The following is a 14,475-nucleotide window of genomic DNA, read 5'->3' as shown; positions in this document are numbered from 1 at the left end:
CCTATAGGGCTGATTGTTCATCCTCCTACAAGGCTTAAATAAGAGTATTTCCAAGAGCCCACCACACCCCCCCCATTCTCCGTGGGAGGTGTCAGGGCTCGGGGCTTCAGCCCCCATGGTGGGCCCGGGGGCTCAGGACTTCAGTCCTGTGGGAGGCGCTAGGGTTTGTGGAGCAAGGGGCCTTGGGGCTTTAGCCCTGTGGGACTAAAATATTTACCAGAGCTCTGCTCTGGACAGCTCAAACTGAATTTAAGTCCTACCCTCATATGAAAGTAGCAGCACCTGGAGAGTACCGTGTGTGCTTCCTCTGAGGTGATGCTGCCTTCTGGGCTATAGCTTAAGTCACTATCTAGCCCTATATTTAAAGAAGCAGAAAGGGGCACAAACATAATTCTATTTTCTTTACAAGTCATCTTTAAAGCAGATGAACATTTCATTTTGAGTCAGCCATAGTACACAGGAAGAACTGTGCTTTTTACCACCCTGAAATAAACATAATTTGTATATACTGCTTATCACAGAGCATAACAAACATGAAATAACTAATTAATCCTCAACACTCTGGTGCGATAGGAATTGTTCTATTCCCACTTAGCGTTTTAATCTCTATGACTGAAGTGCCTAATTTGCCACAGTAAGAAGTAATACTGAAAGTTAAGTAATAACAACAATGATTTTACAGACTGGGGAAGTGAAAGAGGTGAAAGTCAATATTTTCAAGAGTAGTCTCTGATTCTGGATGCTAAATTGGCACCTTGGGCCTGAGTTTTAGAACTGCAGAGTACCCACAACTTCAGATGAAGCCAACGGAACCTGAGGCAGCTGAGCACTTCTAAAAATCAAGTCCATGTTGAGCACCCAAATATTGAGGTAGCCAAAATAAGAGACTAGTTCTGAAAGTTTTGGCTGTAAATGACTTGCTTCTGGCAACACAGTCAGTTGCAGATCTGGGGTGGGAGTCAGGAGCTCCCGACTCCAAGTGCTACACTCAGACTGACAGACCAGACCACACCTCTCTCCCCTTCTCTACTATTGCTGTTTCGATGATAGATTTAACGATATGAGTAGGACGTATACGGACTGGAGATAGTGAGCTAAAATGCTGATAAAACCTAAACATTACTAATTAGCAGTGTTGTTGTGCTTTACTGTATTGAACCAGGCAGCAATTTTACAGCATTGCTAAGGCTCTTTGATGAATAACCCCCCCCACCCCCACAATATATATACATGTGCACAAAACAGAACCCAATATGAAAAACAAACTAAAGTGAAAATAAAATGCATTATTCACTGTATGATGACATGATTCAGTAAAACCCACCTCCACGACCAAAATTCCCAAGATCGTTGGGTCCGCTAGTGCTGTTGTTTACTGGCAGACTGGTGGCAGGCCAAGAGTCTGCAAGCCAAGGATAACTGGGGTCACTTGCATTCAACAGACCTGGTCGACTGAAGCGGGATGAAAAAAAAAAAGGAAATGAACATGAAAATATGTCTGTCAGACAACTCTGGACAAGATTGTGATTGAAGAGGCTGCATCATTTTCCTCCTGCCACAGGATGTAATAAACAGTTTAGGAGACTTCAATATATTTCAAATTAAAATTGTGTAGGCTTTCATGCTTTAAAGACCTTCAGCAGTTAATTAAGGCTATATAGAAAATAACGTTGGCAGTTGAAATGGAACTAGGCATCAGTCGTGATTCTGCCAGAATCCAAATGAACTCTGTTGTCTGTCTGAAACAGGGAGTAGGCTGGCCCACTGAAGGATTCTAAACAAGGGTTGAATGATAAATTGCCACTTCAAGGGAACAATCACTCAAAATAATTGGTCTGTATCAGCCATTTCCAGGACTTTGGGTTACTATTTCTTCACTCCTTGAATCCCAAATGTACGCCTGTCGTCTATAGGCTGGTAGCTCTTTCTTTGCGTACTCTTGTATGGTTTAGAGGCAAATAAGTTTGAGTGGGATTAATGGAAAGTTCACAAGAGTATTTTTATCTGTGACTACAGCATGCTTTCATATTCTTGTAATATTAAACTTTGAAAGCTGTAGTCAGACTTGGATATCTCAAAAAGGGAAGGGAACTTTGGCCATAAGACACTCTGCACTCACTAAGCACAGGATAAAAAATGTAACCCTATCCTGAAATTCAGCCTGGCAAATGTGGCCAGTGCTTTGTGTTTAGCAAGGAAAATCAGTCTCTTAACATGAAAAGCACAGTTCTGAAGGTTTTCCGGATTATTAGCACACTTATGAGGAAGAAGCAACATTTGTAATCATTGTAGTTTTTTCTGATAGACCCCTTCTAGTACAATCCCTAAGAGAAACATGGGTTTCTATGGAAACAGCAATAAGAAGATCCAGCAGTTTTCTTGCCACATCCACTAGCTCTCATTAGGCCTAATCTCTTTTTGCTAAAATATTGATTAAATGGGAGATTGGAAGTTATTACCAGGGCCTAATTACAATCTCCATATTGGCAAAGAGAAAATAGATGAGGATATATGGGTTTGTTATCAGCTTTTATCAATTTCAATTGAGTAGCCAAAGTTGTGGAATCCAGTCCCATCAATCTACAACCTATTTATCATCCATGAATCATTTATTTTGTGATCGATTATGTGTAATTGTTCACTCACAGCAATTTAGAGGGAGCCAATAAGGAGTCTTAAACAACAGCAACTTCATTTGCTAATGTCTAATTAATGCAATAAACATCCTGGTAACAAATGAACACATTCCTTGTGATATTTACTACTAATTTCTTCTTGGGCATCTGGGAGATATGAAACATCTGGACTTGATTCCTCTAAAGTGCCCAACAGATAGATCATTAAACCTTGTGGTAAGTCATTTAATTCCTCCCAGCCTTGTCAGTCTTATAAATGATCTTTTATTATAATAATCCTTTATCTATAGAAAAGTTCAAGTTCCTCATCAAAAAGAAAATAGGATGGAAATAGATCTTTTTTAACAACAAACCTACCTTCCATTGCTCATTAGTCCTCCATCTCCTCTTTGAAAAGTGACTGTTTGGGATTTTTAAAAAAACAAAACAAAAACAAAAAAAAAATAAAAACACAAGAGAGGGAAATAAAATCAGTTAGTAATAATTAGTAATAAAAAATTAGAGTTTTTATCACTCAAGACTAAAACCTCTGGGCATCATAACACAATATAACACAGCAGTTACAAGAAAGAAGAACATGCCACATTGAGAGCTTCCACTAGACAGATCTAAATCAATCTGCCCTGTAGCCTGTAAGCCAAAATTGCAGGATGGCTAAAGAACCCTGAATTTACTATGGGTCCTCTGACATGACTCTGTTGTGAGAGACTATGTCAGGTGGTGAAATTGTATTTTCCTGGCATGCTTCTGCTTCAGTGTACAATGACATTACACTGGTATGTTAATGACATCAGAGTCGTGATGCAGCAGCATAATGCCACCACACAAATATTTAGTTCCATAGGATAAATGCAAAGAGGTGGCAGCCCTGCTAGAATTCTAGTGGAGGAAAAACAAGTATAAATCCTACCTCACTTCCCTCACACATACAAGATAAAAACATCAAACACACAAACGCAAATACATCAACGTTACATGGGGGAAAATCCCTTCAGTCTTGCCCTGAAGGATGCCAAGGATACACTTTGAAGTATATGAATCATATTAGAAATCCATAAATGGACCCTTGACAGAAACGTCCCTGCCCCCAACATATATTCACAGGGCATATTTCAGGATGGCCCCACAGTTGTAAACCCCATTTCTAAGGTGCTGCTTTCGAACGTAGGGCAATATAGGCAGTCCTATATTGTGGTCCTATGTTATTAATTCCTTTATATACTAATTTTAAACCAATCTTCGATGCACACTTGCTGAATAGCAAGTGCAATTAACGGACTGCAGAAATCACTAGGTATTGTGAAACAAGGCCAATGAGCAGACCTGGTCCTTCAGTGGCAATAATCTATTAATAATTTTCAGAGATAATTCCAATTAAAGTGTCCTACAGCAGACTATTTTAGTGGTCCAGCCTGGATCCGGAAGATCTTGGACAAAATCTACATCTACAAATGAAGATTGCAATTTCAGATGGAAAGAAGCTCCATGGTCAGCTCAGTTAAAAATAACCCCCAAATAGGGAATTCTGACCACCTTCCTGGGGTAGCCATCTTCATCAATAAATATACAGTCACCAAAGCATTTGCAAGGTTCTCCAGCTGTTACCCCCACCAACATAGAAATACCTTTGTTGTATCTAGGCTTACTTTAACCAACTCTGTCAGATACTGCACTCTGAGCCAGATAACAATACAGCACCAAGATGGAAATGCCATGATTAGCAAAGAAGTTGATGTAAATCTGAATATCAGCAGCATACTGGTGATACCTCATATTTTGCCAGTTTATCAGTTCTCCCAGGGGCTTCACAATACACATTTAACAAAATGTAATGGTGATAAAACTAACCCCTTTGGAATCTCATATGGAAGGGCTTTTGGGGTTGATGATTAATTATCCATTACCACAGAATGGACTACCGTCTCTACTGGAAAGCCACTGTAGTTCTATTTCACATCAGACTATTTAATAGCTGTATTTTGAAAGAGTTAATCTGAAACAATTAGTGAAAAAAAAATCGAAAGCATGGGAAGTATTAAATAAAAACCTGCTTACAAAAACACCACATCCTAAAAACATTGCAGCTAATTAGCGCTCGATCTGACACTACTTTCCAGTTATGTTGCTTTTTAATGGACTATCAAGTGATTGTATCACTCTTTGCTAAAAGTGAATAAGCTAATGCTAAAGAGCTGTGGATATCATTTGCAAATATGCAAATAAATGGGTGCTGTCTGGCTATGTCTCAAAACATGTTGTTAAGAAATGTATTAGTAGAAACTAATTCAATGTTCTTTTTCTTCCCCATCTTCCATTTCATCCAGACGTTCTATCTCTGTCAAAGCAACAAAGATATAAACCCAGAAACAGACCACTAATATATTCAATAATGAACTTTATGAATTTGGTTTACTATTTCATAGGGGGCTTCCAGGATAACATAGTGTACAAAGAAACTAATTTCACACCTGAGATTAATATGTTTGTTTAGGCTACAGACTGATATTAACATTTTAATTTTAAAAGAAATATTGTCACTCTCTGTGTGTGTGAGAGAGAAATATGACAAATGGGGAAAAATAATATTTTTGGTCACCTACATATTTATATCTGTAGGACTCTCTAGCACAGCTAGAGGGGGGAATACAGAGGGAGAACATATCAACAACTGTCCCCAGAGGCGTTCTACTTGCAGAGCCGTGGAGTATGCAAGATACTTCTGAGCATGCTGGGGAGCGCATCATGAGAAGACATGCCTCCTACACTCTTTGTATTAAGCTGTAGTTGATCTCCGCAGGCCTGCAAAGTAGTCTGCTGGCACAGAAGACGGGTGGATACCACCACTCTGCCCCACCTTTGGGGTCACTAGCATCTAGTGGTAACCCTACCTTGTCCTTGTGCAAAACGTCACTTTCTAACCATCCAATAAAAGCCTTGTGCTTTAGGGGAGAGATACAGCTAGGTATTGGCTGAAAGAGAGAGACCCATCAGAGAGAAACAACTATGGCAGTGTTATTGGTTTTTTATGGGTCAGGTAGTGGCTGGGCATGTGTAGGTGCATGTGGCTTGGAAAGAGGAGGCTCCTTATGCTTGCTTCCACCTTGCACACTGATGCAGGAATGGCTACAACCTTCCCATAATGTGGAACAAGAAAATACCACAGTCACTGTTCTTGTTCAACAGGCTCCTTCCGATCAAATAAACTCTCCAATCCAAGGCTGTAGATCTTTTTTTGAAAGCAGAGGACGTTACTGGCAGATCACAAAATCATTTTGTATTTCTGATCCCCTCGGAAAAAGGGCTACCTCAGATTTGCAGGAGCACATCCATTTCTCTTAGAGTCAATAATAAGAAGAAAAAGGCAGCTAAAGGCACAAAAGATATGGTCAAGCTGCCAAAATAAGCACTTTGTTTATCACTCCTGTCATATGTTTTGTCAGCAATTTTGCCTGCAGTTTGATTTCTGAAATTACAAAACAGGTCTAAATGCTGAAAAGGAGCATATTTAATGCAATGCAGTCTTGTAGATGTCAATGTAAAATAAAATGCCCAGACAAGCTGGCTTTATTCAGGCTGTTTCCATTTCAAATCGATGCTGAACAGTCTCAAGGGGCAATGGAGGAGGAGGAAGAGGAGGGTCTCTCTATCACTAACCCAACCCATCTTCTCTTGTCTTTTATCACTGAGAAAGCATGAAAGGTCTTTCAGCATTATCTGTATCTGATATATGTTCTTAGAATGGTCCTTAGTCCTGCATTAGGTGCCGGGAGGAGATTGGCTTTCAAAAGAAGATGGGGGAGGAGGGGGAAAGAATAGTGATTTCTAAGGGATTCTAGCCAGACTATATTGCAAGAGCTGCAAAAATGCAGAAGTGCATTTAAACTGCATACAATGTAAAGAAATTATACAGTATATATTTGTATGAAGAAGAGTATATGTTAAAAGAGCCTTTGTGTGGTTTTTTAAACATATAAAGAAGTACCGATGCTATTTATTAATATTATCTGACAAGGTTAAACCTAATCTTCATGCCTGCTAGAACTGGAAAAATACGAATATATGGTAAGTTGACATTTTGAGGCAAGAAGCTTCAGAAAGCTTTCTATGTGCCTATCTCGAATAGGCCACATTTTCCTGCCATAAATGAAAACTTTCATGTTGCCAGCCTAGTCTCATTCCTTTTCCTGATAAGCTGTTCCCCAAATATGAATGTAGATTAATCCTCTTTTAATAAGCATTAACTCAGAGCAGACAATCAGTGTATAAAAATTCCATCAACTCTTCTGCCTGCCTTTGGATGATTCTGTCAAATAATTTATACTCCTCTAACAATTTTACGAATTATGCAAGAAACATTTAGAACGCCATAATTTCCTGGTTTTAATTTGTTTATATTTATTAAGTTTCACAAAATCTTTAATCCCTTAGGGCACTAGTCACTAAATAAGCTTACCTACTTATAACTGAACATACACATTTACTTTCCTTGCATGGCTGATGGCCTGTGCATTCTTGAAAACACCTTGAATATTCAAGTGAGTGGTTCTTGGCACACCAATGAGTTGGAGAACACAAAAAAGATACACGGATATATTGAGAGGTTCCAGAGTAGCAGCCATGTTAGTCTGTATCCACAAAAAGAAAAGGAGTACTTGTGGCACCTTAGAGACTAACAAATTTATCTGAGCATAAGCGAGTCTCTCTTGTTTCCACAGGAGTATGTGCATTTACTGTACAGAAATCTGTGTAGAAATGTGATGACACATTTGTAACTTTCCCTGCTAAATGAATGAATTCAGTTCCAGAATTGTAATGGACGGGAGTGAAAGAACTTGCATACTGTACTAGAAGGGATATCTGTTTTGTGCCAGCTCCCCTTCGTGTCATGTCCAAACCTGTGGTGCATGTTTGTATCTGGGGAATGTGAGTAGAGGGTGAACATGAAAAACAGGAAATTAGTGTATAACTCAGTTTCAATGTGCATAGCAGCAATTTTGCTCTTCTACAGGGTGTCAAAGGTGCACAGAAATGTCAGGCCAAATTGTCCTCTACAATCTGCACTACCAGTTGCTAAATAAGGAATAAATCATGCATTTGTGGTGCTGACAGACCTCAGTGTCCAGCTTTTGCTTTGCTAACACACTGCCATCTTCCAAGAATATATATTTAACCCACTGGTTCCGGTTTTGTCACTACTGCTTCCCAGCTAGTGGAGTCACTTATTTCATTCAGATGGTAGACGCACATGCCTTTAGCGTTTAAGTCTCAGGTTCAATCCCCGCTGACAAATCATGCCGGGGATGTTACAAGCTGTGACCTGTGAACCAGAAGGCTACATACATATTACAGCTGTTCCATTGTAAGTAAACAAAAACCATGTCTGAGGTCATATTATTCATTATTTGTGAATATGTGAAAATGTTCACCAATCCAGAAAGTTACCTAAGTTTTAGCTCAACAGATTAATCTTCCCCAGGCCAACTATGTACCAGCAGCATTTCATTTGCTATTTACTATTCTTCTGATTAAAATATTTCAGTGATTCAGTCATGCAGCAGAAACAATACCTTTATGGTGGCCAATCACACAACGTAAATAGCAAACAGTCAAAGTGAACAATTCACAAACGACCGATAGTCAGAAATTTATCAGTCCAAATATTTAGCAAATATTTTCAAATAATGAATACATACCATTTTAAAAAATCATGGTCAGTTTGTGAATAATTTGCAAATAGACTTGGAAAGCAAAAAAAGATCTTCACACAAAATAAACTGAAAAAATGTTCTTCCTTCTTTTGTTTGTTTTTTCAAAACTTTCCAACCAGTTCAGTTTATGAAGCAAAGCAAAAATCTAAATTTATCACAAATACACATAATGAACAGTTTGACCAGTTCTTTTACATATTCAGATATTCATGTTTATGTATTCATGAAGGAAGCAGATGTTTGGCAAAATGTGCTTCGTTCACAAACAAATATATTCGGATTAATTCACCTCCAATGTAACTTCACTGAAATTCACCTCTGATAAGGTGAATTTGGTCCTATGCCTGTCTAAAAATGTAGGCCTGAAATCTATTTTAGCATACATGGGTTACAACTGACTATGGAACAACCTATAGCCTTGAGTCTTCTCAGATCTGTACAAACAGGGAGGTGTCTGGCTCAGTGAAAATTTAAACATTTTGTGACTGTAGATCATGTAACCAACTCCAAGTTCATACGGTCAGGAATTTCATGTGGATTTGAGACTCTTCTTGGGGAACTCTGAGCCTAGACATAAATCAGTAGATTTTGTTAATCTCCAAATGCATTTTTGTGCTAATTGTGACAGTTTCTGAAGACCATGGGTCAGATTTTGTTCCTTTGTTCCTCCAGTGTAAATGGACTTCATTGCAGTAACTCTGGATTTACTCATCATGAGGGAGATCAGCATCTAGCCCAATGTGTTCAGAACACACACGAGTTAAGATACTGATATACAGTAGTACGTGATTAGGGTTTAAAGCATTCACATTGTGCCTCCCAATGAAATGAGAAAAGCATTTCAGGCTGTAGACAAAACTGGAGAGAAGCAGCAAGAAGGGAACAGTGGAAGGTTCCAATGAGCAGCAGGGAGAGGAGCTAACTGTACAGGGAGTGTAGAGAATGAGCATAATGTGAGGAAAGGAGAAAGAGGGGGCCCATTAGCACAGAGGAAAAGGAGGAGGAATTACGGCAGGATAAGCAGAAGCACCATTTTAAAGGGTCTGTTTTCAAGTAAGCCAGGAGTCTGGGGGCTGCTGGAGGATTCTGGGTACATTTTGGTGAGTTTTAGGTTGCTCTCCTCCACTTTTTATTGCAACTTTCTGAGGAGAAAATAACCTAAAATTCACCAAGAGGCATGCACAGCCTACTAGTAGCTGGGAGTCCAGTGGCCCACAAGCCCCCAACTTATTTGAAAAAATGTCCCTTGTCAAAACTCTTGGCATGTGGCAGGTATGACTGGGAGGTGTACTACATGCCACAAAATGTGGCACACGTATACTGGAAAATACTGAAATACATTGGCCAGGTACACTGCAGTGCATGGAGATAATGTAAGAATTTTTGAGATTGTGACACTCATGCTTAGATATGAGAATTGAGGTCAATTATTCGTATTAATTATTACAATTAACTGGATACACTGTATGTCTTGTCCATACATATGTTGGCAAAGCTGTTTGCAACCTGCTGTTTCAGCCACAGTTCATTTATTCTTCACATAACTTTAATCACACTCATGATAATGGCCTACCGTATGTTATGCCTTGTAAAAAAATGATAACATGAAGCTGGTTGTGGATTGGACAGGCAGAACAAAGGCAAATGCTTCAATGAATAAAAAGCTTTAAAATGCCTTAAAGACCTACCTAGTGTATCAGTGTGTGTGTACGGGTTAATCACTGGCTTGGTTTGACGTAAGTGCAGATCTGAAAACCCCATGCAGAGGTAGATTCATGTAAAGTGAAGAGCGGAATCTGAGATGAGTTCTTCTTCTCTGACCAGGTGCAGAGGCCTTCAGAAATTTGCAAGTTAAATACACGAATCCTCAAGAGCAAAATTTGGCCCTTTGTGACTAAGGCCTGACTATCGTAGTTATGTTAGTTTAAGCATTGCCCTGAAAATTACCTTTCAAAATTGCATAATTTAGAAGGGTTGGATGAGTAAGAAGTATGCGGAATTATAATGAAAGAGAAGTTAATTGTGGTAGATTGTAGCCTTCTTCTGAAATCACTAGCAGAGTCAATACCACATTATTATAACAGATGGGGAATTGGAGTGTTTCTCCTTGCACTTGATTTTAATTCTGTGTACCTGCTATGATTATAAACACTTATGCTAATGATTGCAATGACATGTTGGTGAGGTAAGAGACAGACTAATGGACAGTACCTGCAGGGGTGAAGGTGAAGGACTGAACTGCAAAACAAGAAAGCAAACACATCGTGAGTTACAGACTCTGATAACAAGCACTAATTGCAGGGCACAAGGTTCCTTTGGAATTCACTCATCTATGGTTTAAAATCATATGCAGGTTATAACAATTGAGCTTTAAGCCCTAGTCAGCCAGCAGCCAGTGAGAAATAAAGGTTGAAGAAAGGTAAATAGCGAATTTTGACAATTACATTTGATGGAAGTTAGTTCTGAGGTGGGCATGCTATCCTCCTTATCATAAATATTAGGATGAGTTCTGAAACATGATGTCGTACGAGCTTTCATTGTTAAGAGCATACAGCATTTCACAATTCTGATAATGGCCATCCTGTGTCATGATGCAATGTTCACATAACGTCTAGGTGCTGCAAATGTCATGAAAAAGAATGAGCTACATTAGACAACAGCCTGTGGTAGTCAATTTAAGTTGCATTTTTAAAGTATAGAAGACTGCTCACAAAAATGTGCCATGCCAACTCACATAGACATAAGCCAATAATTCCTCTTCTGGAAAAATTAGGCTTAGTATGTATTTAGTTAGTGCATTTGAAGTACATGAAAAGGTATGACACCTCCATAAGGAAATGAGACTGCTAAAATCCTGATGTGTTATCAGTTTAATGTAAGAAAGTAATAAAATAATGTAACTATCTCCTACTGTTAATTATCCTCATTAGACAAACAGATAAATAGATATAGATATATCTATCTGCATGAATTAACAAAACCTCTCAGAGTAGAAACTGTCATCATGTATATACACATTATTAATTACAAGGGAAGAAAGAAAACACCATGTGCAAACACCACAGCCTACTAATAATGTAACTTCACCACTGTGGTCACTCAGGCTCACTCTATAGAATTAATAAGAAATCAACAAGATTTTGGAGTGAGTTTAGCTTGGCATGCTAATACTGCCAGCAGTAAACATGCGTGAATTGCCATCAATGCTTTACCTGGGCCAAGTCATGAAAGGTGTTTTCCTCCGTGAAACCAATAATGTGCTAAAATTAATTAGTATATTGGGCAAGAAAACTAACTGGAAAAAATATCTCAATATTTTAAGAGTTATTTTTCATGTAAAATTGGCCAAAAGTTGGAGGTTTTTTTTTTCTTGGGGGTTTTTTGAATAGATTCGTATGCAATTTTATTATAACTATCTGATTTCGCCACAACCCACAGGAAACTTGAGATATATCAGCTATAGGAGTGTTACCAGTCCTGACAAAACAGAATAAAGAGATCTGACAGGGAGAATAAGAGAATTTTTATTTTTATTTTTCCCTTCCAAATGTAATTCTCCTAGGCTAGATTGTGACTGAAGGCAGAGCCTTGAGCAAAATGTGTGTGTGAGAGCTGCTCCACAGTGCTGGGGTAGCTCCAGGAGGCATTGCGCTTCATAGACATGTCTGAGACACTACTTCTCACCTACTGCAAGTTAGTAATTTATTGCTTGCCTATACTAGCACTAAATTATTACTTCCCCAGTACAGGCTCAGCTATTCTCGCCGGTGAGTTGGGGTGGACGGAGCCAATGCTCCCATTCCCCTCTCCTTCCTTCCTGAGTCCCCAGCTCCAGATAAGGAGTGAGTGGATGATTAGCTCTGCTTACTTGTATGTGTCTAATAGGGTGACCAGATAGCAAGTGTGAAAAATGGGTCAGGTGATGGGGGGTAATAGGCACCTATATAAGAAAAAGCCCTGAATATTGGGACTGGCCCTATAAAATCAGGACATCTGGTCACCCTAATGCCTAAACCCAAAATCTGGGGCAAACATAGGAGTAAAGTGGTGAAGTTGGTGGGAGATTCATACTCCCTCTTACTGTCATGTGGTTATGTAGTCTGATTCACAATCTAGCTCATAATTAGAGTTGGGAACACTGAAAGACTGCCTTTTGCAACAAGGGTTGGGTGAGAGGTACAGTTAACCCTTTCTGTACTTTTGTTATGCTAGATGTGCTGGAGATGTAAAAGACTGTCTTACAGTAATGATGAAATGTGGTCCAGAGCAATGCATTTAAAGCTTCTCATACACTGGCACTTTTACAGAACACATTAAACAGGCATACAACATTCATCCATTCCACCTTTATTTGTAATACCACCATTGTTAGGGTTGGGTTCTTTAAAATTAGTTCTGTCCTGTTTGTGATAGAACCTGACAAGTTTGTAGTAAATAGTTACTGTTCTTACCAGCATAATTGCTCAGCCCCTTCCTCTTCTTTCTTCGCCAATACAGCCAGATGCTGAAACCCATCAGAATTACCCAGCACGCCCCACCAATGCCAGCTATAAAGGCAGGCTGCTTGACAACATCAGTGATTTGCTCAGTTATGCTGTTGTTATTTTCAGTGATGACAACTTCATTATGACCCCCTGAAAAAAGGAAAGTCAATATTACATGTTTATAATGTACTCTGTAATTCAACCAAGAACCAGAGACCTGAAATGGAAAAAAAACCACAACAGTACTGTGCTTCAAAATAATTTTCCATGGTGGGGTACAGGTAGTTAGGTGTGGATTTATAGGATGTTCAAATATAGATTTGAAGGCAATGTTTCCTGCAAGAAAACCTACAATCCATTTCAGTTATTCAAACATATGTTGAAAAAATACTACTGTCCCCATAAGCTAACAGATGGCAGCTCACAGTCAATTTTTGTGAAATAGTCTTGATATGGGTGTAAGCAGAACACCACAAAGAGAGACAAAGAGACAAAGTGACTGAAACACAGACCTTATGCTCTCTTGATTGTATCTAATGATTTGGAATTTATTGACTTCCTGCATATGTGCCATTTTCTTTCTCCTGATTTTAAAACTGAACTGGTAGCTCAGTAGCTGGCTTGATAACAAATCCCTAATCCAGTGGTTTCCAAACTTGTTCCACCACTTGTACAGGGAAAGCCCCTGCTGGGCCAGTTTGTTTACCTGCCGCGTCCACAGGTTCAGCTTATCGCAGCTCCCATTGGTCGCGGTTCGCTGCTCCAGGTCAATTGGAGCTGTTGGAAGTGGCGCAGGCCGAGGGACGTACTGGCCACCACTTCCCGCAGCCCCCATTGGCTGGAGCAGCGAACCGCGGACACTGGGAGCCGCGATCGGCCAAACCTGTGGTCGTGGCAGGTAAAAAAACTGGCCCAGCCCGGTCCGGCAGGGGCTTTCCCTGCACCAGTGGCAGAACGAGTTTGGGAACCACTGCCCTAATCTAAACTGTTATCTGTGGATGGATGTCACACAAATGCCAAAGTGTGGAGCTCCAGAACTGACAAACACTGTGATTGCTCAGTTATTAGAAACGTGCTTCAGAAATATCGCACCTCTCCAATCTGAGCCACAATCTCAAAAATTCAGCAGTTATAGAAATATGAAAATCAGATAACATTTTCCTCAAAAAAAATGAATAGTAACCTTGTATATGTTTGGTATAAAACATCTTACTCAGTGTGGGTTTTTTTAAATGATGCCAAAATTATACAACCTTAATGTTCAGAGCATAGCCATATCTTGCCCTCATTTGTGAAACTACTTACAGTGTTTTTAAGATGTAGAGGAGAAGATTCAGTGCTGCATATGCCGTATTATAAAAAGCAAATATTTGGACTCTCAATTACAGGAACTAGCAAATTATGGGAGCTAGCAAATAAGGACCTATCACAAATGTAGGAAGTAGAGTATCTGTAGCAATAAAGTGGTTATTTCAGGCAAATTGTTATAAATATTGTAGCATTATGCCTTGCTGTGAACATTTATATATTCCTCTTCTATAATTCAGCAATGGTTAAATTCACTGTTCACTTCTTGGAACACAACTGCTGCTGAGTCAGCCTACTGGCTGTAGTCTAAAGTAAACAAACAAGGTCATTTGCTAAAGT

At 39.3% G+C, this 14,475-nt stretch overlaps 1 protein-coding gene across 23 annotated transcripts in view; it reads right to left on the bottom strand.

Moving 5' to 3' along the window:
- The window catches only part of ROBO2 (roundabout guidance receptor 2), a 1,531,972-nt gene that overhangs the window by 57,130 nt on the left and 1,460,367 nt on the right, over positions 1-14,475 (bottom strand). For 12 of the 23 annotated variants that reach the window (XM_048868655.2, XM_048868731.2, XM_048868803.2 and 9 more), the window contains 3 exons: positions 12,796-12,978; positions 2,994-3,036; positions 1,325-1,452 (listed from right to left, as the gene is read on the bottom strand). In XM_048868655.2, coding sequence (XP_048724612.2) covers positions 1,325-1,452; positions 2,994-3,036; positions 12,796-12,978 — 354 coding nt within the window. Of the gene's footprint in view, positions 1-1,324; positions 1,453-2,993; positions 3,037-10,555; positions 10,583-12,795; positions 12,979-14,475 lie in introns of all 23 variants that reach the window. The other 11 variants (XM_048868811.2, XM_048868637.2, XM_048868676.2 and 8 more) reach the window with 1 other exon arrangement.

The sequence above is a fragment of the Caretta caretta genome, chromosome 1, assembly GCF_965140235.1.
Source record: "Caretta caretta isolate rCarCar2 chromosome 1, rCarCar1.hap1, whole genome shotgun sequence".
In the NCBI taxonomy this organism is placed as follows: domain Eukaryota; kingdom Metazoa; phylum Chordata; order Testudines; family Cheloniidae; genus Caretta; species Caretta caretta.
The sequence above is the reverse complement of the archived record's forward strand: the minus strand, read 5'-3'. Positions and strand labels throughout refer to the sequence as shown.